At 43.5% G+C, this 23,497-nt stretch overlaps 1 protein-coding gene across 1 annotated transcript in view; it reads right to left on the reverse strand.

The window, feature by feature from the left end:
- LOC106590429 (histone-lysine N-methyltransferase 2C) overlaps window positions 1-23,497 on the reverse strand; it is a 235,249-nt gene that overhangs the window by 87,892 nt on the left and 123,860 nt on the right. The window contains exons 14-18 of the mRNA XM_014181457.2: window positions 13,976-14,101; window positions 12,407-12,526; window positions 11,211-11,315; window positions 7,312-7,416; window positions 4,653-4,834 (exon numbers count right to left, since the gene is read on the reverse strand). Coding sequence (XP_014036932.2) covers window positions 4,653-4,834; window positions 7,312-7,416; window positions 11,211-11,315; window positions 12,407-12,526; window positions 13,976-14,101 — 638 coding nt within the window. The remainder of the gene's footprint in view (window positions 1-4,652; window positions 4,835-7,311; window positions 7,417-11,210; window positions 11,316-12,406; window positions 12,527-13,975; window positions 14,102-23,497) is intronic.

Genomic DNA, 23,497 nt, shown 5'->3' on the forward strand with positions numbered 1-23,497 from the left:
GAGAGAGAGAGAGACAAAGTGGCTAAACTCTGGTGCCCAAACACTAGGCATGCCCTGGAGCTGTTGTCAGAGGACAGACTAGGGTCCCCAGCCACATCACAATTCACATGGGCACAAATGACCTGAGGGACCAGCAGGAAAGGGCGGCCACAGCACAAGGGAGTGATTGAAAAAGCTTCTTCCACTTTCCCCAATGCACAAGTGGTCATCTCTACCCTGCTACCACGAAAATACTTACACCCTGCCACCATACAGCGGGTGAATGAAAGCATTTTGCGAGACTGTGCCTCAAAACCGAAATGTCTACCTGGCCCACCACTCCACCCTCAACTTGAACAGCCTTTACGACCAGGTCCACCTCTACAAGGCACCAATCCCAACTTTTGCCAGGAACCTGAAGGACGTCACCCTCAACCGTAGCCGAAGAACCTCACACAGGAGCAACGGACACCCTCCCAGACCTGCAAGACCCCTCCTGAAGGACCTGCATCGAGAGAACACACAAAGAGGACCTACACCCAGACCACAGCATCACCAACCACACTCCAACCAGATACCACCACCCCAAGCAAACCCTGGCCACACACTATAAAGGCCAACCCATATCAGATCTATGTCCCTTCTGCCCACCCCATGCCCCCCGCCACTGCGGCACGGACCTCAACATGACAGCAGGGCATATGCCCAGGCCGTGAGCAGCGCAACAGGCCCAAGCCCACTATTACATCTGCCCAAGCCCCATCCTGCGACCTAAGATGTACATATCAGATGCTATGCTCACACCTACTGTGATGGTCCAGGCCTAAACCACACAAAAACACCACTAGACACTATGGAACACAAAGCTTTTATGATCTCATCCTGGAATATACAAGGTCTGAGGTCATCTGCCTTTGGCCTAAAGAGCAGGAACCCAGATTTCATCAAAGAAATTGGAAATACAGACATTGTCAACCTACAAGAAACATGGTATAAAGGAGACTTGCCCTCTAGTTTACAGAGAGCAGGTAGTCCCATCCACCAAACTACCAGGTGTGAAACAGGGAAGAGACATAGTTGGTATACTAACTTGGTAAAGAGCAGACCTAACCCACTATTAATTAGTCAATAAAGGAACATTTTACATCTGCCTAGAAATGAATAAGAAAATTAAATCAGAGAAAAATGTCCTCACGTGTGCTGCCTATATCCCCCCCAATAGAATCCACATACTTTAACGATGACAAGGTCTCCATCTTAGAGGGGGAGATCAACAATTTCCAGGCCCAGGGACATGTACTAGTCTGTTGCGACCTAAATGCCAGAACTGGACAAGAACCTGACACCCTCAGCACACCTGACACCCTGACACCTACAGCTGAAGTGGGAAGCTTACATACACTTAGGTTGGAGTCATTGAAACTCGTTTTTCAAACACTCCACAAATTTCTTGTTAGCAAACTATAGTTTTGGCAAGTCGGTTAGGACATCTACTTCATGTATGACAAGTAATTATTCCAACAATTGTTTACAGAAAGATTATTTCACTTGTAATTCACTGTATCACAATTTCAGTGGGTCAGAAGTTTACATACACTAAGTTGACTGCCTTTAAACAGCTTGGAAAATTCCAGAAAATGATGTCATGGCTTTAGAAGCTTCTGATAGGCTAATTGACATCATTTGGAGGTGTACCTGTGGATGCATTTCAAGGCCTACATTCAAACTCAGTGCCTCTTTGCTTGACATCATGGGGAAATCAAAAGAAATCAGCCAAGACCTCAGAATATTTTTTTTAAACCTCCACAAGTCTGGTTCATCCTTGGGAGCAATTTCCGAACGCCTGAAGGTACCACGAACATCTTTACAAACAATAGTACGCAAGTATAAACACCATGGGACCGCAGAGCCGTCATACCGCTCAGGAAGGAGACACATTGTCTCCTAGAGATGAACGTACTTTGGTGCGAAATGTGCAAATCAATCCCAGAACAACAGCAAAGGACCTTGTGAAGATGCTGGAGGAAACAGGTACAAAGTATCTATATCCACAGTAGAAAGAGTCCTATATCGATATAACCTGAAAGGCCGCTCAGCCAGAAAGAAGCCACTGCTCCAAAACCGCCATAAAAAAGCCAGACTACGGTTTGCAACTGCACACGGAGACAAAGATCGCACTTTTTGGAGAAATGTCCTCTGGTTTGATGAAACAAAAATAGAACTGTTTGGCCATAATGGCTATCATTATGCTTGGAGGAAAAAGGGGGAGGCTTGCAAGCCGAAGAACACCATCCCAACCGTGAGGCACAGGGTTGGCAGCATCATGTTGTGGGGGTGCTTTGCTGCAGGAGGGACTGGTGCACTTCACATAATAGATTGCATCATGAGGAAAGAAAATTAGGTGGATATATTGAAGCAACATCTCAAGACATCAGTCAGGAAGTTAAAGCTTGGTCGCAAATAGGTCTTCCAAATGGACAATGACCCCAAGCATACTTCCAAAGTTGTGGCAAAATGGCTTAAGGACAACAAAGTCAAGGTATTGGATTGGCCATCACAAAGCCCTGACCTCAATTCTATAGCAAATATGTGGGCAGAACTGAAAAAGCATGTGCGAGCAAGGAGGCCTACAAACCTGGCTCAGTTACACCAGCTCTGTCAGAAAGAATGGGCCAAAATTCACCCAATTTATTGTGGGAAGCTTGTGGAAGGCTACCCGAAACGTTTGACCTAAGTTAAACAATTTAAAGGCAATGCTACCAAATACTAATTGAGTGTATGTAAACTTCTGACCCTCTGGGAATGTGATGAAATAAATAAAAGCTGAAATAAATCATGCTCTCAACTATTATTCTGACATTTCACATTCTTAAAATAAAGTGTTGATCCTAACTGACCTAAGACAGGGGATTTTTACTAGAATTAAATGTCAAGGATTGTGAAAAACTGAGTTTAAATGTATTTGGATAAGGTGCATGTAAACTTCCAACTTCAACTGTACCTGGAGGTGACATCATTCCCTCCCCCATATGCCTCCATAGACAACTACAACAACATAACCAACAAAAACGCATCACAACTCTTGTAACCCTGTCGGATGCTGGGTATGTACATAGTCAATGGCAGGCTTAGAGTGGGCTCCTATAGTAGGTACACCTATAGCTCATCTCTTGGCAGTAGTACTGTATACTACTTTATCACTGACCTCAACCCAGAGTCTCTCAGAGCGTTCACAGTCAGCCCACTGACACCCCTATCAGATCACAGCAAAATAACACTCTACTTGAACAGAGCTATGCTCAATCACGAGGAATTATAGCCAAAGGAACTGAATCATATTAAGACATGCTATAGATGGAAGGAAAGTAGTGTGGAAACTTGCCAAAAAACTATTAGGCAACAACAAAGTCAATCCCTTTTAGACAACTTCCTGGACAAAATGTTTCACTGTAATAATGAATGTGTAAACTTGTCAGTTGACAACCTAAACAGTATATTTGACCCATCATCTTACCTATCAAATCTAAACATTTCTAGCAGACAACCTAAAAACAATGACAAATGGTTTGATGAAGAATGCAAAAACCTAAGAAAGAAATTGAGAAACATATCCAACAACCAAAAACATTGAGACCCAGAAAACTTAAGCCTACGCCTTCACTATGGTGAATCGCTAAAACAATACAGAAATACACTACGGAAAAAGAAGGAACAGCACATCAGAAATCAGCTCAATATAATTGAAGAATCCATATAATCTAGCCACTTCTGGGAAAATTGGAAAACTCTAAAGAAACAACACGAAGAGTTATCTATCCAAAATGACGATGGATAAACCACTTCTCTAATCTTTTGGGCTCTATAACAAAGAACAAACACCAAAAACATATACATGATCAAATACAAATCTTATAATAAACTATTAAAGACTACCAGAACCCACTGGATTCTCCAATTACATTGAATGAACTACAGGACAAAATACAAACGCTCCAACCCAAAAAGGTCTGTGGGGTTGATGGTATCCTAAATGAAATGATAAAATATACATACAACAAATTACAATTCGCTATACTTAAACATCCTTCGCTCTGGCATCTTCCCCAATATTTGGAACTAAGGACTGATCACCCCAATCCACAAAAGTGGAGACAAATTTGACCCAAATAACTACCGTGGGATATGCGTCAACAGCAACCTTGGGAAAAGCCTCTGCATTATCATTAACAGTAGACTCGTACATTTCCTCAGTGAAAACAAAGTACTGAAAAGATGTCAAATTGGCTTTTTACCAAATTACCATAAGAGAGAGCGAGAGAGACGCAGAGAGAGCGAGAGAGACGCAGAGAGAGCGAGAGAGACGCAGAGAGAGCGAGAGAGACGCAGAGAGAGCGAGAGAGACGCAGAGAGAGCGAGAGAGACGCAGAGAGAGCGAGAGAGACGCAGAGAGAGCGAGAGAGACGCAGAGAGCGAGACGCATGGATGAGAAGAGACATTATAGAGATGGTGAGATAACAGATGAGATACTAAGGGAAAGAATAGAGACAAACAAACACATATCATCTTCATTCTAAAAACATTTGACAGCATCATTGGTGCAGCCAGACAAGCTCTGATGCTTTGATTGGCTGTGCTGTGCTCTGTGATTGGCAGCAGTCACGACATATACACACCACTTGCACTTCCAGCTGCCCTTGGGCACCGTCTGCAGGGGCGGGTCCAGGCAGTAGGTGTGGTAGCTGATGTCACAGTTGTCACACAGAAGCAGGCGGCCTGGGTCGCTGGCCTGGCCACATGCCTCGCACACCGTGCACTCCAGACACCGCCAGCCTTTACTCAGCACCACCCGGGTGATCTGGTGGCACAGGGGGCAAAGGTTAGAGAGGTGTTAAAGGGGCAGAGCAGGGATAGGAATCTCCTTTAAGGTCCATTTCAATGGAGCATATTGACTAATGGCTGTATGTTCTACATTTACATAGTAGGGGAATAATCAAATCTCTAGTTCCCAGCAGCACATCTTCCAGGTTAAAGGTCATTGCTGAGCTATTTGTTAAAGGGATGCACCGGTATTTATTAGCCAATAAACCATGGATGGGGAGGGAGGATCAAACCAATTGAGAGAAAGACCGTCCTCCCTCACCCATTATGTGCTGAAAAGCCAGACAACAAATACCATAACAAGTGGACATAACAAGTGGATTTCCACTTGCATAGTTTAGCCACCCAGATTATCTCCTTTAAAAATGTTTTTTTTTTATTTCAGTACTCAAATCTGGGTGAGGTATTTAGAGATTGCATGGTAAAGAGTTACCTAATATCATTACCCAATTACTCCTAAATGTATCACGGGCTAACACCACTTTGTGCCAGTAGGCCACCGATTCCATTGGATCCGGCAGACCGAAACGGATTCCAAAAAAGAGACTTATTCTCACCATGTTGTCAATAACAGGTACATCTCTCTTTTACTAGCCTTGTAATAAAAATAAAGAAAAATTACAACCAAGCAGCCAATGTGTATAGCTGTGAGTGAAATGTACAGTCACACTAAGTGCTGCTGAGCGCACTTGGCTACCAAGGGCAATTAGCCGTTTCGCTAGCTACCGGGGGCCATCAATAATGCCGTCTCCATCATTCCTGTCCATTAGCTTCCGCCAGGGCGCCGCGGTGCTGCTAACGTCAATCGGGTTAATCACTGTGTTAGCTGGGATGGGTGCGATTGGCTGGCAGAGGCAGGCGTGATGAAGAAAACCTGTGCGTGTGTGTATGTGTGTCTGATAGGCTCCCATTATTGAGTGAGTGCTGTTTTTTTCAGGGGAGAGATTAAAAAGGGGGGTGGGTACATTCTATATTTAGGGGCCAATTCACTGAATACACTGAGCCAGAATAGGCATAAGGGCAGAATGCATATGATTATCATAAAAGTAAAACTTCTATACATACTATTGATTTTATTTTAGAGGCTTTGTTCCAACTAGAATGGAATATGACAATGGTAGGCAAGCCGGCTTGGAGTGGCGACTGCTTGAGGTGATATTTGTAAAAAACTTAACACTATATCAAAGGAAACTGTCTTAGGCCCTTATTTGTCTGCCAGAGGGGGTGGTGTTGCGCGGATAAGTCTTGGCGTGGCGATAAATCCATCAATAGAATCCGCACAAGGTGCTTAAAGTGAAACCTGTTAATCATCCCAGTATTTATTTGACACCTTGGCTCAAAGCTGCTTGGGGAGGTTGGCACAGAGCCTAATACAATCTGTAGGGAATCCCCTGGCGACAACCCTACAACCAAACTATGCATACATGTAGCCACATTCACAAAATGTTGCTGTTTTAAAGCTAATTTCCTGCAATTTTACAAATATTGCCATGGGGCGGAGAGAAGACTTTTCAGTTTTGAAGCTAGTTTCCAGCAATTCTAGACATTGTGTCATGGGGCTGAGAGAAAAATGTCAGTTTAAAAGGCACATTTTCAGCAATTCCACACATTTTGTCATGGGGCAGAGAGAACATTTTATAGTTTTAAAGCTAGTTTCCTGTAATTCTACACATTTTGCCATGGGGCTGAGAGACCATTTTAGTTTTAAAGCTAATTTCCTGCAATTCTACACATTTTGACATGGCTTATGGCATGTTCTTATGCCATCTGAGCAGTGGTGTAAAGTACTTTAAAGTACTACTTAAGTCGGTTTTTTTGTGTATCTGTACTTTACGATTTATATTTTTTGGCAACTTTGACTTTAGTACATCCCTAAAGAAAATATTGTACTTTGTCTTCCATACAATTTCCCTGACAACAAAAAGTACTCGTTACATTTTGAATGATGGCTTAGCAGGACAGGAAAATGGTCGAACTCACTCACTTATCGAGAAAATACGTGGTCATCCCTACTGCCTCTGGCCTGGTGGACTCACAAATGCATCTTTGTAAATAATGTCTGAGTGTTTGAATGGGTGCCCCTCCTTATGCTTTTGATACTTAAGTATATTTTAGCAATTACATTTGCTTTTGATACTTATGTATATTTAAACCAAATACTTTTAGACTTTTACTCAAGTAGTATTTTACTGGCTGACTTTTACTTGAGTAACTTTCTATTAAAAAGGTATCTCTACTTTTACTGAAGTATGACAATTGGGTACTTTTTCCACCACTGCATTGGAGTGCCTCAAACAAAACAAAATCAATGGAGGGGCCCCATGTCATGCTAAATGCATATAGGAGAAACAATACAGTGTTTTTATATATATATATATATACACACACATCATTGGTTGCGGATTATCTTTTGAGAGATACTGTAGGTCTGGTATAGGAAAGAGAAGGGTTCACCTTGATATTGACACAGAAGGGGTGGTAACACTGGCCACACTGGGAGCAGGCCAGCAGCCTGCCCTCTGACCCCTGGCCAAAACTCCCACACACCACACACATGTCCTGTATAAGGGAGAGAGGGGGAGGAAGGGAGAATAGAGAAAGAAAGGGAAGTAGACAGAGAGGGAAAGAAGGAGGTAGGAAGAGAAAGACGGAGAGGGTGGGGGGGGTCAGGAGAGGTAGGGAGAGAAAGATGGAGAGGGTGGGGGGGTCAGGAGAGGTAGCAGGGGAGTGAGAGAAAAGGATTTGGAAGGAAATGGAGAGAGTGCATAAGTAATGGGGAAAAGAGCAGGTAAACAGAAAATGGAGAGAAAACAAGAGAAAGTTACATTTCTCGACATACATAAACATACAGCTCACGCAGTAACAAGCAGCGTGACTCGGGATACTTTCGTCTTCCACGACACAGCATCTCTTAAGAGCCTTACCTCACAGCAGGATTAATCTGTGTCTTAGGGGTGTGTGTGTGCGCGAGTGCGCACAAGCATGTCCATGTGTGGGTGGGTGTGTGTGCGTGCGCTGCAAAAATGGCCAGACACAAATGAGTGGAAAAAGTTGGAAGAGAAAACAAGGCCAAGAGACTAGTAAACAGGCTGTCCAACAAGGCCAAGAAGAGACTAATAAACAGGCTGTCCAACAAGGCCAAGAAGAGACTAATAAACAGGCTGTCCAACAAGGCCAAGAAGAGACTAATAAACAGGCTGTCCAACAAGGCTAAGAGACGATCATAGCATCATCATACAAAATGCATTTTTAATGTTTCATCATCTCTAATAGCTGTAGTATTCTTTCACCAGCAAGCATATTCAAATATGTACAGTAGGGCTGACCCCATTTAGTCGATTGGTCGATTGTTTGGTCGATTGTCGAGGCTGTTGGTCGACAGAGATTTCTTTAGTCGAGCAGTCACAATTAATACATTTTATTTTTCACAAGACATGTGTCTGATTCACGCCTGTCTCAGTGGACTAATCCATTGCGGAGGCCATGAGGAAGGCACAGTTCATCACCAAGACATCTGATATTGACATTGTGTATGGTTATATTATGGTGCAACACTAATAAATATAATATTTTATAACAAATGCGCTTTTTCCCGTATTGGATACGGTCACTGTTCGTGGTTCTGAAACAATCTTCAGTGCGCCGTAGAATTGCCACCTTTCCCTATGTTGCTATCTGCATAATAGAAAAGTTAACCTGCATATTGGGAATGAGAACAATGCGGCGGAGGCAGCAGCAACACAGACGAAGAAACAGTCCTTGCTTAAGCCTAATTGTCTAAGAAAATTGAGGGGAAACCCCAACTTAATTAAGTCTTATAATGAATAGCGTAACTGTTAAATACGCCTGGCTTTATAAATCATCCATATTTAAATATCTACAGAAATAAGACAGATCTTGCTTACGTTGCTTGTTTGAGTGTTTGTTTAATAGTCTACTGATTCCGTGAGCACCAAGCCTCATGCAACAGGAAAATGTTGGACAAAGCAATTTCACAGATTCAGCTGTTTTTAATCTTTGCTATGCTGTAATAAAGGCTTTACAATTTTTTTCCATTAGAACAGACTGGTATTAATTATAATGTATTTAGTGTTGTTTACACTGTTCCAAACAGACAGAAAAATAATATTGTAATCTAACTGCACCGGTTTGTCACACATATGCATTTAGCTCTCGCTCCCATACCCTCATTTATCTTGATCTTTTTCTTATTGTTATAATTATTATTATGATCATCATTATAATAAGTAATGTCGTTCTCATTAGTAGGCTTTGTATAGTAGCCTTGTGTAACCACCATCGAGCTGTAGGCTTAAGAGCACATCCTGTTTAGTTTTAATAACTGTAACTTAGTTAGGCCCATATTTCAATATATAGGCTACTGTATCAATCAATCATTCATTTGTTCATGCCATCAAATAGCATATGAGCCATTCATGCTTTGAAATGCAATAATTTATTTAGTGTTGTTTATACTGTTCCAAATGGTCAGAAATGTTTTTTATATTGTAATCTAACAGCAACTGTTTGGCACACATAATACTCACTCAACAATTGCTCCTATACCCTTCTTTTTCTGGATTTCCAGTAGTTTCCACAACTAAGTCAAATGTCTTCCACAGATCTGACTTCCCCTTTCCCTGCTGAGCAACCAGTAACCCATTTCCAGTTTCTTTTTCACGTCCTCCGCATCCACTTTTCTGTCACGTGTTACTGTGTTGGGAGTTTGTTATAACCAATTTATTGATGTGATTATGATAGGCTATAGCTCAGGCCCTATTGGTCACATGCATGCGATGCTTACATGTTTCACGTAGAGACCAAGGGTTAAGCGAATAGGGAATGTTTTTCCTAAACAAATTAGAGATTTCGATAACTTTTCAGTCAGAAACAAGAAAGAAAGTAAATGGTTGCAATGATGTAGCAGCTTCAGCACGAACAGCGCAATAAACACTTGCTATGCTGTGGTGCATTTTCGCTGCAGTAGGGAGGACAGCGAGACAACGTGCGCCAGTCACACAGGTACTCGCTGTCATTCCTTTCAACACAGTGTGACCATCGGGCTCTTTCTTGAGTCATTTGTGTGTCTTAATTATTTAATCAGACAGTGTGCTAAAAGCATCAGACAAGCTCAGTGCATATGTAGTTCATTTTATTCAAACACAGGGTGTCTGTCGATATATGGATAAATAATAAATAAATAAATAAGGTTAAACATTACGACCAATCAATTGGTCAAAACAAGACGACTCTCGGTTGACAAAGATTTGTTTAGTTGGGACAGTCCTAATGTACAGTACAGTACTTGGTTATGAGAGACACTTAACAGGCTTTAGGCCTGTAGAACAGACGTGGCTTGACCAGGGAGGAAGAGTCCTATTGTCCTCCTTATTAAAGTCACCAGTCACTACTGCTATACAGAGCCTTTTCTAAGGAAGACAAGAAGGATTTGACAGTAGAGAGACTACGAGGGGAGTTGAAATACACAGCTTTAAGCAACACACACAGACACACACAAGCCGGGACTTTGACGGCACAAAGTGTCAATACTCTATCGTTTCAGTGATGTATGATGGTACTGACCTGTCAGAGTGAAGTGGTCTGAAGTTGAGAACATGACCACAGTGTTGGTGCTGACCTGTCAGAGTGAAGTGGTCTGAGGTTGAGAACATGACCACAGTGTTGTTACTGACCTGTCAGAGTGAAGTGGTCTGAAGTTGAGAACATGACCACAGTGTTGGTACTGACCTGTCAGAGTGAAGTGGTCTGAGGTTGAGAACATGACCACAGTGTTGTTACTGACCTGTCAGAATGAAGTGGTCTGAGGTTGAGAACATGACCACAGTGTTGGTACTGACCTGTCAGAGTGAAGTGGTCTGAGGTTGAGAACATGACCACAGTGTTGTTACTGACCTGTCAGAGTGAAGTGGTCTGAGGTTGAGAACATGACCACAGTGTTGTTACTGACCTGTCAGAGTGAAGTGGTCTGAAGTTGAGAACATGACCACAGTGTTGGTACTGACCTGTCAGAGTGAAGTGGTCTGAGGTTGAGAACATGACCACAGTGTTGTTACTGACCTGTCAGAATGAAGTGGTCTGAGGTTGAGAACATGACCACAGTGTTGGTACTGACCTGTCAGAGTGAAGTGGTCTGAGGTTGAGAACATGACCACAGTGTTGGTACTGACCTGTCAGAGTGAAGTGGTCTGAGGTTGAGAACATGACCACAGTGTTGTTACTGACCTGTCAGAGTGAAGTGGTCTGAGGTTGAGAACATGACCACAGTGTTGTTACTGACCTGGCAGAGTGAAGTGGTCTGAGGTTGAGAACATGACCACAGTGTTGGTACTGACCTGTCTGAGAGTGAAGTGGTCTGAGGTTGAGAACATGACCACAGTGTTGTGCATGGCATTCTCCTCCTCTTCTTTCACCATGTACGGCTGCTCCACAAAGCTGGCCTGAAGAGACACACACGGACATGTACGGACACACACACGGACACAGGCACACAAGCAGGAAGGAGTTGATTAACAAATTATAACAGATGGTAAGATTGTATTTAAAATCGGAAAGGTTGAGATAAAAAATAAATTTGTGCTTGGCCCAGTAAAGTATTTTTCAATTGAGGTAGAACATATATCTCCCAGGAATAGGCCTGATCTAGGTCTAGGACATGGAAGACGTTCTCATGTGACCAGCTATCACACCTCCAGACTGTGTGTCAATATATTATTATGTCATCCACAGGGACAAACAGGCAGCAGGCTTCCCATCTCAGCATTACCATGCCGACACGCGTGTCAACATGCAGGCTGCCTAGCGCTAGCAGCTCTGGTCAACAAGCAGGCTGCCTAGCGGCCGGCTGCCTAGCGCTAGCGGCTCTGGTCAACAAGCAGGCTGCCTAGCGGCCGGCTGCCTAGCGCTAGCGGCTCTGGTCAACAAGCAGGCTGCCTAGCGGCCGGCTGCCTAGCGCTAGCGGCTCTGGTCAACAAGCAGGCTGCCTAGCGGCCGGCTGCCTAGCGCTAGCGGCTCTGGTCCACAAGCAGGCTGCCTAGCGGCCGGCTGCCTAGCGCTAGCGGCTCTGGTCCACAAGCAGGCTGCCTAGCGGCCGGCTGCCTAGCGCTAGCGGCTCTGGTCAACAAGCATGCTGACATCTAATCCAACTGTCTAGCTCGTACAATCAATACAGAATTGACATTTCTACCTTAAACGGTGCCCACAATGTATAGTATTTAAATGCACGTTGAACGCATTTTCTGCATCAACCACCCACAGTTTTTAGTGTGTGGGGGGGGGACATGTTAGTTCCCTGCCCACCGCTACGTATAAAATAGCATTCCTCTCCCCACCACCCCCTCCCTACCAACCAACCCTCATGCCGTGCTTGAGTGTACTGTTCCTCTTGCTAATGTGAGAGCACTCTCTGGGCTAAGCTAAGCACATTAGGCCATTGTTTTATTAATGTATGCAGAGGAGGAGGAGGACAGAGAGAGGGAGGGGATGGAGGGAGGGAGGCAGTGGAGGGGGATAAAGGGGTGAGGGCTCCTACCCCAGGGGTCATGGCGAGGGTGGTGTCGGCTTTGAGTCCTCGAGAGCGTCCGCGGCCCCCGCGCCCAGATAGGTTGGCCCCGCGGGGCCTCCGCCTTCCAGGGAAGTCCGAACCACGACCCTGTGTGGGAGAGAGAGGGCAGGATAAAAGAGTGTGAGGAGAGAGCAAGACAGGAGGGAGACAGTGAGAAGAGTGTGAGGAGAGAGCAAGACAGGAGGGAGACAGGGAGGAGAGTGTGAAGAGAGAGCAAGACAGGAGGGAGACAGGGAGGAGTGTGAGAGGAGAGAGCAAGACAGGAGGGAGACAGGGAGGAGTGTGAGAGGAGAGAGCAAGACAGGAGGGAGACAGGGAGGAGAGAGTGAGGAGAGCAAGACAGAAGGGAGACATTGAGAAGAGTGTGAGGAGAGAGCAAGACAGGAGGGAGAGAGCAAGACAGAAGTGAGACAGTGAGAAGAGTGTGAGGAGAGAGCAAGACAGGAGGGAGACAGGGAGGAGAGTGTGAAGAGAGAGCAAGACAGGAGGGAGAGAGCAAGACAGAAGTGAGACAGTGAGAAGAGTGTGAGGAGAGAGCAAGACAGGAGGGAGACAGGGAGGAGTGTGAGAGGAGAGAGCAAGACAGGAGGGAGACAGGGAGGAGTGTGAGAGGAGAGAGCAAGACAGGAGGGAGACAGGGAGGAGAGAGTGAGGAGAGCAAGACAGAAGGGAGACATTGAGAAGAGTGTGAGGAGAGAGAAAGAGAGGAGGGCGAGAGCAAGACAGAAGTGAGACAGTGAGAAGAGTGTGAGGAGAGAGCAAGACTGGGAGACAGGGAGGAGAGAGAGACAAGAGGGTGAGAGGAGTGTGTGTGTGTAGAGCAGAGAATATCAAACAGAGAGAGCAAGGAACGAGCGAGGGGAACGAGCGAGGGGGAACGAGGAAGGAGCGAGGGGGAACGAGGAGGGAAATAGGAAGGAAAGAGGAAGGAGAGAGAGGGAAGGAGTAGAGCGCGCATGAGAGGGAGGTATGAAGTGTGTATATGCTAACTGATATGAGACTATACATCGCTCAGATCAGTGATAGATTGAAGTATAATAATTGAGCCATGTTGTGAAGGAGTTTTATCTTTACCTTGTCAGCTCAGACAGGACGACATAACAGTGGAGTTTATGAACTCATCAGAGCGCGTGCGAGAGAGAGGCTTGTTGTGGCGCGTTAGCGTCAAAGTGGATTCATGTCACAATGTCAGGACTAAAGGGTTGCGGTGGGGGTGACAGAGAGGGGGTCAGGGGTAGCCTGGAAACCCAGACTGTACGTATTGAGTTTGTTTCACTCCACTATCAGTCTGGGATTCCTGTCGTCCCGGCAATGCTAACAACGCTAAATGCTAACAATGTTAATTTATATAACGCAATTCATAAAGGAGGTGCAAAAACAATGTTCACATGGATTTGCCTTCACTACATCTCCGCAGGTGGCACCATGTGCTGTGTCATGTTCTAACCTGTCCCCACCTGGCCGGGCTAAACCACTGAGTGAAAGGGAGGGAGGGAGGGGGGTTGGACATGGACATCATAAGAGTGCTCCATTTACCACTCTCATGCTCCAGACGGGCACCTCCTGCAGCTGCCTGTTTTTTGAGCCATCCCACCCCCCCTCTGAGGGGTCCTGCTGGGACCAAGAGGGGGGGCTTGCTGCCCTATGGTTACTCCATGCTCCCTGATTGGAGGAGGGGTGGGGGTAGGAGGAAGAGGGGTTGGGAGTGGGAGGGGACAAAATGCAGCAACATAAATGCAACAGCCAAATGCAAATGTCAAACAAAGCAACAAAATAAATGGTTATACATGACATTATAAAAAACAGCCAAGAAACCAGTGAGATATGAGACGTTTGGGACAGATCCTATACATGAGTGGAGGGTAAACTGAATTCACCTCAATTTGAAGATTCAGTACAATTCAATTTGAAAATCTGTTCCAATCAAAAGGGAGATTGTGAAATATCGTTGTCTGCAAGAAGAGGGTCAAGTTCAATAGTCGGAGAGAAGACGAGACATTTACACATCCACTGCTTCCAGTAATGCTACACCTAGTCAAGCGCGCTGCGACAGTCCGTCCACAACTCCACACTATCCAGTGTCAGGCCTGCCGGGTGCCATGGCAGCCACGTGTTTACAAAACAAGTGATGATTATGTCAGCGTGACGCCACCACTGCTGTCGAGATAAACACAGCGACCGTCGTCAGGGAATTTCAGATTAAATTGTCACAGGGAAGCGTTTAGCTTGTTTAATGAGCTAATCGGCAAGAGGCTATATAATTAAGCTCAATCACACAATCACAGAGGGCTTTTTCCATTTTTTTTTTTTTTTGCAATGCAAAATCATTTCAACTTGATTAATAATATATCACAGCCGTGGGTTAGATTTTTTTCTCTCCACTCGCTTCCTGCATTTTTTTTCTCCATCTCTAGCTTACATTTGTCCCAAACCTCAATTTTTGTGTCAAGCTCTTTTAATGAAACTGTCGGAATTAGGCAGGAGACATCCTTTTCACTGTGAGTTCCAAATATCTCTAATGATCGCCCCAGGGGGAGTTTTTTTATGCAAGTGATGTCAGAATGCAGTCACTAACCCAAAGTGTGATTGTTAGGCAACAGGACAGTTAACCGGCGCTGCCCTCAAACAAAGGCAAGCTGCCTGCTAATTATCTATCGGTTAGGTTTCTAATTGTCAATTTCAAATTATTTGCTAAGAAGTTTTCTTTTCTAACAGTTTGAATTGAGGTGTGTTATGCCTACTCATTAATTCACATAGAAGTACCCCATTTCACTGTAGCAGACAATTTAGACAAACTTCTCTCTACGACGAGACCCCAAGCATTTCCCCTGTGTTTCCCCAGACATTTGCGCATCTCCAGTCAGAAAGGAACCGGCACAAACTTTTTGCACCTGGCACATTTTCCGGCTGGCGCCTTCATTGTGGTTTCCCTTACATTATGATAACAACAACTTTGGACATGTGCGTTCCTATCAAAGTAAGTGCCTTATTACGTTATCATTGTAGTTGCTATATATCGTGTTGTTGTTTCTACTGTAGCACACTGTATATATGGAGCATAATGTATTTACTGTTTTATTCACGTTTTCAAGTTCTGGTGACAAATCATGCATTCTGATTCTTGCATTGATTGTAATGGACACATGAGTTGTGTAAAATACTTTTTGATAGGTTGTACTGATTATAATGAGCTAATGCTAAGCTAAATGCCAGCTATGTGTGGCGCCATGTTTGTTGACATCACAATGCATTCTGGTTGTCACGTAAACGTCAGACCAAAGATGTTATGACAAAACGAGGTGAAGGGATGGTTCACGTGACTGACTTAGACTATAACTATCGTTACTCTGGGTTGCCAGCTCAGACCCCACATTCCAGGGGATTTACTTTTAGTTAGCTTATACATTACTCCTGTGTTTGCCCCCCATTTATTGATAAATCCCCCATCATGGTAGTATTTCCTGCATCATATTCCCCCACAATACATTCCACATTTCTACCCCCAATGGACTTTAAATCACCCACAAACTAAATGAACCCCCCCACAAACTCCCCTAAAATGGTTTAAACCAAATCTGGCAACCCTGTTTAGCTTTTGCGCTACGGTTAGGCTTAGCAGTAGGCTTGTATTTGGAGTAATGATCTGTGAGGTAATAACATTTTATTTGGTTCATGATTACTCAAAAACTGAAAACGACTTGTCAAGTCATGTGCTCCAGTTTTTGTATACACTGAAACAAGTACATCGAAGATTTGTAATATGTTGAAAAGTGGCCAAACTTGTTGGGGCTCGGGGGCAGTATTGAGACATTTTGAAAAAAATATGTGCCCATTTTTAACTGCCTCCTACACCAACTCAGAAGCTAGGATATGCATATTATTAACACATTCGGATAGAAAACACTCTGAATTTCCTAAAACAGTTTGAATGGTGTCTGTAAGTATAACAAAACTCATATTGCAGGCAAAAACCTGTGAAAAATAGATCCAAAAAAATGTGAATTTTGTGACTGTACTATTTAGTGTCATTGTTTTATAGATACCATAGTGAGAAAGGATTCATTTCGCAACACCTACGGCTTCCACTAGATGTCAACGATCTTTATAAAGTTGTTTGAAGCGTCTATGATAAACAGAGAGCAAATTAGAATCCAAGGAAGTTGACATGTCATCACTTCATTTTTTGCGCCTGCGCATAAATCTGAGAAACGTGAGTTTGTCATCATTTTTATCTAGACATAGGATAGGTTGTGTGAAAATATTACTGATGTTTAACGTTAAAAATGGACCAAAAGATTAATGCTAAACAACATTTGACATGTTTGAACGAACATAAATATATTATTTACTAGGTTTTTTTAGCTTTTCGGCGTGATTTTACCAGCCCCCACCACGTTTTGTGGGAGCATAATGAACGCTAAGTACTTGGTGTTATTTGGACATAAATTATGAACTTTGTCAAAAGAAACCACATTTGTTCCGGACCTGGAATGCCTTCCGGACCTGGGATCCTGCCTTCTGATGGAGATAATCAAAGGTAAGGGGGTATTTACAATGTTATTATCGATTTTAGATGATGCTAACTGTATAGCATAGCCTGTTGTTCTTAGCATAGCACCCCGTTTATTGCAAAATGTGATTTCCCAGTAAAGTTATTTTGAGATCTGGCCATTCGGTAGCAATTACGAGATGATAATATATTATTCTTTGAATGACAATATTATAATTTACCAATGTTTTCGAATAGTAATTTTGTTATGTTCACCGGAAGCATTTCAGAGAAGAAAAAATCTGAATTTCACGCTACTGTAAAATGCTGTTTTTGGATATAAATATGAACTTGATGGAACAAAAAATGCATGTATTGTATAACATAATGTCCTAGGAGTGTCATCTGATGGAGATTGACAAAAGTTAGTGCATAATTCAAGCTGGTTTCTGCTTTTGGTGACGCCTGACCTTGAATTGAAAATGGATGTTTGTACTTTTGTGGCTATGTACTGTCCTAACATAATCTAACTTTATGCTTTTGCCGTAAAGCCTCTTTGAAAATCGAACAATGTGGTTAGATTAAGGAGATGTTTATCATTTAAATTGTGTAAAATAGTTGATTGTTTGAGAAATTGAAATTATTAGATTTTTGATGTTTTGAATTTCCAGCCTTGTTAGCAATCCCGGCTCGGGGATCATTGCTAACCTGTGGCCCCAACAGGTTAATCTTTTACACGCAGCCATCTCCCAGCTAGCACAGTGGATCTGGGCCGATTCCGGCTGAGAGTCGGGGCACTCGGCTGAGAGTCAGACTCGGCCGACATCATGTGGACCGAGTCTGGGCCGCGGGGATTGAGCTTGAGCCGATTCCGGGTTGAGTTATCTGGCCCAAATGTATTACTTGGGGTTCGGGCCGATTGGGGCTACTCTCTATTTTTCCATATTTTCTCACCATTTCTGTGATCAAAAAATACAAATTCTTTAAGAGTCCTGTGTAGTATTTTCATACTTTGTGTAAGGCAATTGATAAGCATTAAAAACTTTGTGGATGGAACCTCCCGAGTGGCGCAGCGGTCTAATACACATTGCTACAGATGCTGGTTCGAGAACCGTGTCGGCCACAACCAGGAGACCCATGAGGCAACGCACAATTGGCCCAGCGTCGTCCGAATTAGGGGAGGGTTTGGCCCGGCCGGGAAGTCTTTGTCCCATTGCGCTGTAGCGACTCCTGTGGCAGGCTAGACACACACACACGCTGACACGGTCACCAGGTGTATGGTGTTTCCTCCGACATAATTTTTTTTTTTTGTGGATGGGTATAATTTGTATGCATAAAATGTATAATAGTAATATTTAAAATTACAAAAAATTGGGTCATTTTGTATACATTTATTTAAAATTGCATCGGGCCGCTTCTGGGGGGATTCTGGTAAAATGCCGGCAAAGTCTGCTTAATTCCGGTAGAAGGAAATGGCCCGATGTACTTGGGCCGATTCTGGGCAGTCATTCATTTTGACTCCGGTTCGAGTCCTACACCCAATTCCGGGCCGAGTCAATCAGTTCCAGCCCCCCGGGCCGATTCCTGGCTGCGTTTTGACTTTGTTTATTTGCATCTTAAACTGGATGGCATTCTTGGATTAGGGAGTTTTCACATGTCAAACAAACATGCCTGCCATCATAAAGAATTTAGCTGCTGCTAGCTTATGTCTTTTCTAAACAATATGACATGTCTCCCTTATGCTCACCAGAGATGTGGTACATTGTAAACAAGTCTAGCTGTTAGGTTGGTAACATATGTTTTGTTATTTAGACTGGTTTATGGAATGAGTTTGGATGTGTTCTGTGTGAGGCTTGGATGACAAATTTCACATTTATCTTTTACAATAAAATGGTACAATTGAGGAATAAAGTTGTGAAGACCTTTATTTCCCATCAGTACAAAACATTGTTTATATGTTTTCAAGACACAATGCTGTTTAGACGTGTTTGTTGAGTCCTACGTTCTGTTGCTACTGTTCCAATCACATTTTTGCAACAGTACGCTGCAGGGACCACTCAACAATGATCACAAATATGTGATTGTCCGCATCAAAGGGTTAAAGGTGTCAGTGTGCAAAAGACAGGCTTTGAGTGAGTGAGTGAGTGAGTGAGTGAGTGAGTGAGTGAGTGAGTGAGTGAGTGAGTGAGTGAGTGAGTGAGTGAGTGAGTGAGTGAGTGAGTGGAGACATTTCAGTAGATTCTGTACATAGTGTGTGAGAATGAGGGTGCAAGTGAATGGGGATGTATTAGTTGAATGTATTCATAGATACTGAAAAGAACATGATCATGCCATCTCCAAGCACATGCTTGTGAATACAGTATGCTCAGTTGCAAAGTATAAACGGACCTCAAAGGTTAGGCTGAATCCAAAAACAGGCCAAAGTCAGAGTGAAAGGGGGGGAAGAGTTGGAATTTGGAGAGATTGTCTGCACAGTACAGAGACGTTCTTCACAGCTTCCATCTCAAACATGTACGACATACTGTAGTCACAAATATCGTCATACTACCCAACTTCCTGAGCAACCCCATCCCATTCTACACATTATGCGTTAAAAAGGTAGACAAAGCAATAAGACATCATTTGAGCAGACTTCCTGCTCACAGCAATCAACAACGATAACATGGTTTGTTATGTCGCCACACCTTTAGGGATGGAACAACTTAGGAAGAATCAAAAAGTGCCAGTCCTGGCAAACTTGAATTTGGTTGTCTGATGCTGTCATATTGTTGAGCCTACCTTTAACGCAAGCCTCAAGACATGACAAGACCATCTAAATCACCATGTAGGTTGTATTGGACCACTAAATTACCATGCAGTTTAGGGTTGGGCGGTATCCGGATTTCCATACCTTCACACCGTGCCATCCCAGGATACACGATATTACTGGTAGTGCACACAAGGGGCGCAATTTTTTTTTTGTACATAAAATCCCAAAACATCACTTACCAGATTGCTAACAAAATGCTAACAAGTACTAAGGAATCCCCATATCGGATACTAAGTAAATGCTAAAGAGTGCATGCAAACTTTTACTACCAAGACAGACAACACAGCTCATATAGTTAGGCAAGGATATTACAACACAGTTTGCAGCTAGCACAAACCATATATTAGACAGTAGGGATCTTAATCCAGGAAGGGATGGCCTCTGCTGCTGTTACCAAGAAGCTTGACCGTGCAAGCTAACGTTAGCCACTTAGCTAACGTTAGCAAAACCCAGCTGGAGATCATTTATTTGGCACATCTTAGATAGTTAACTTAATACACAAAAAAAATGTAAACGTAACAATCTCAAAGATTTGACTGAGTTACAGTTCATATAAGGAAATCAGTCAATTGAAATAAATGAATTAGGCCCTAATCTATGGATATCACATGACTGGGAATTCAGATGTGCATCTGTTGGTCACAGATACCTTTTTAAAAAAAGGTAGGGGTGTGAATTAGAAAACAAGTCAGTATCTGATGTGACCACCATTTGCCTCATGAAGCATTACATCTTCTTCACAAAGAGTTCAAGGGTGTTGATTTTGGCCTGTGGAATGTTGACCCATTCCTCAATGGCTGTGCAAATTTTCTGGATATTGGTGGGAACTGGAATACGCTGTGTGTATATATATATATTTTTTTTACATTTTATTGACGGTATTGGAAAATCAGAGCGTATTTCCAAATACCCCGGGATACCGTATATAAGGTATAACACCCAACCCTAATGTAGGTCATATTGGACCACTCAACAGTAGGTCAGAACAGTCTATGGAGCGATTGACTAAGAACATTGGAGCATGAGGGATAGTTTGAGTGGATCTTCCCTTTAAGTATTTAATATTGTGTGGTGGAAGAAGATTAAGCATCTTCCTAGATCTTCCTAATCTTGAAGCAATATTAACCATCTGTGTACTAGTACGACCCGCTATCCTCTTACGACTGCCAAGTTCTCTTCTCCCCCTAATACACATCTGTAGGCCTAACTTCATTTTAAAGTCTCTCTGACTGCAATGAAAATGCAATATGCCACATAGGCCTAAACACAACAAAAATCAAAGTACACATGGCTAAAAGTATGTGGACACCTGCTCGTCAAACATCTAATTCGAAAATAATGGTCATTAATATGGAGTTGGCTCCCCCTTTGCTGTTATAACAGCCTCCAATCTTATGGGAAGGCTTTCCACTAGAATTGGAATATTGCTGCGGGGACTTGCTTCCATTCAGCCACAAGAGCATTAATGAGGTCAGGCACTGATGTTGGGTGATTAGGCCTGGCTTGCAGTCGGTGTTCCAATTCATACCAAGGTGTTCGATGGGGTTGAGGTCAGGGCTCTGTGCAGGCCAATCAAGTTCTTCCACACCGATCTCGTCAAACCATTTCTGTCTGGACCTTGCTTTGTGCACGGGGGCATTGTCATGCTGAAACAGGAAAGAGCCTTCCCCAAACTGTTGCCACAGATTAGTCCGTCGGTCTGCTAGATGGTGAAGCGTGATTCATCACTCCAGAGAACGCGTATCAACTGCTTCAGAGTCCAATGGCAGCAAGCTTTACACCACTCCAGTCAACCCATGGCATTGCGAAAGGTGATCTGAGGCTTGTGTGTGGCTGCTCTGCCATGGAAAACCATGAAACTCCCGACGAACAGTTCTTGTGCTGAAGTTCCAAACTGCCTCTGGAAGCAACTCGGTAGCAACTGTTGAAACCGAGGACAGACGGTCTCGCTCTGTGAGCTTGTGGCCTACCACTTCGCGGCTGAGCAGTTGTTGCTACTAGACATGTCCACTTCACAATAACAGCACTTACAGTTGACCAGGGAAGCTCTAGCAGGGCAGAAATTTTACGAACTGACTTGTTGGAAAGATGGCATCATATGATGGTGCCACGTTGAAAGTCACTGAGCTCTTCAGTAAGGCCATTCTACTGCCAATGTTTGTCTATGGAGATTCCATGGCTGTGTGCTCGATTTTATACACCTGTCAGCAATGGGTGTGGCTGAAATAGCGAAATCCACTAATTTGAAGGGGTGTCCACATACTTTTGACAGAGGAAGTATTCAGACCCCTTGACTTAACATTTTGTAAAAATTTCTGCCTTGTTTGAAATTGATTAAATAGTTTTTTCCCCCTCATCAATCCATACACAATACCCCATAATGACCAAGCAAAAACAGGCTTTTAGAAATGTTTGAAAATGTATAAAAAAATATATATATGAAATATCACATTTACATAAGTTTTCAGACCCTTTACTCAGTCATTTGTTGAAACGGTTACAGCGATTACAGCCTAGAGTCTTCTTGGATATGACGCTACAAGCTTGGCACACCTGAATTTGGGGAGTTTCTCCCATTCTTCTCTGCAGATCCTCTCAAGCTCTGTCAGGTTGGATGGGGAGCGTCGCTGCACAGATATTTTCAAGTCTCTCCAGAGATGTTTGATTTTGTTCAAGTCTGGGCTCTGGCTGGGCCACTCAAGGACATTCAGAGACTTGTCCCGAAGCCACTCCTGCGTTGTCTTGGCTGTGTGCTTAGGGTCGTTGTCCTGTTGGAAGGTGAACCTTTTCCCCAGTCTAAGGTCCTGAGTGCTCTGGAGCAGGTTTTCATCAAGGATCTCTGTACTTTGCTCCGTTCATCTTTCCCTTGAACCTGACTAGTCTCTCAATCCCCGCCACTGAAAATCAACCCCACGGCATGATACTGCCACCACCACCCACAGCCAAGACAACGCATGAGTGGCTTCGGGACAAGTCTCTGAATGTCCTTGAGTGCCCATGGGCATCTCTCGAGAGCCCTGAAAATAGCTGTGCAGCAACGCTCCCGGTCGCGGCCGGCTGCGATAGAGCCTGGACTCGAACCCAGAATCTCTAGTGGCACAGCTAGCACTGCAGTGCCTTAGACCACTGCACCACTCGGGAGGCCCCTGCCAATTACATTTTTGAACTGACATTTATGTGCACATAGCCTAGTGCACATTACCAGACTTTTAATGTGAAGAAATAATAGTTGTCAACTTTTTAAGCTAAAACGTTCTGATCTGTCGCATCAGTCTCATTGCTTTAAAAAAAAAAAAATTGGTAGCCTCGTCAGGCCAACTGGTTGTCTGAATTTGGGAACTTTCGTCCCACAACTGTCCCAGAATCTATTTGGAATAAACGATTTCTTTCGCACACAGAACGACAAGCTGACCAATAGAATAGGTAAAAAAGAAAAATACTATGGGGTAATAGTAGATTGACATAAGATAGTGATTTTGCTATTCATTACTTGTCTTGTTGGCTAAGGAAAAGTAAAGGAATTCGGTAAGAAGGACACATGCCGTTGCATCCTCGAGTTGCATGTTCTGTTAAGATGAATTTCCATAATCTAATTGTGCTTTCTGTCATTCTGAACTCTGTGGATGGACGTCCTAATCAGGTTACAAATACTTATGGTCTGGTAAATATCTCAAATAAATTAAAATGCTGCCAGTCAAATGTCCAACTCCACATTTTCCGAACGGAAACCCGAACGCACGCACACACTCAAAAGCTCAGT

The sequence above is a fragment of the Salmo salar genome, chromosome ssa29 (genome assembly GCF_905237065.1).
Source record: "Salmo salar chromosome ssa29, Ssal_v3.1, whole genome shotgun sequence".
Taxonomy (NCBI): domain Eukaryota; kingdom Metazoa; phylum Chordata; class Actinopteri; order Salmoniformes; family Salmonidae; genus Salmo; species Salmo salar.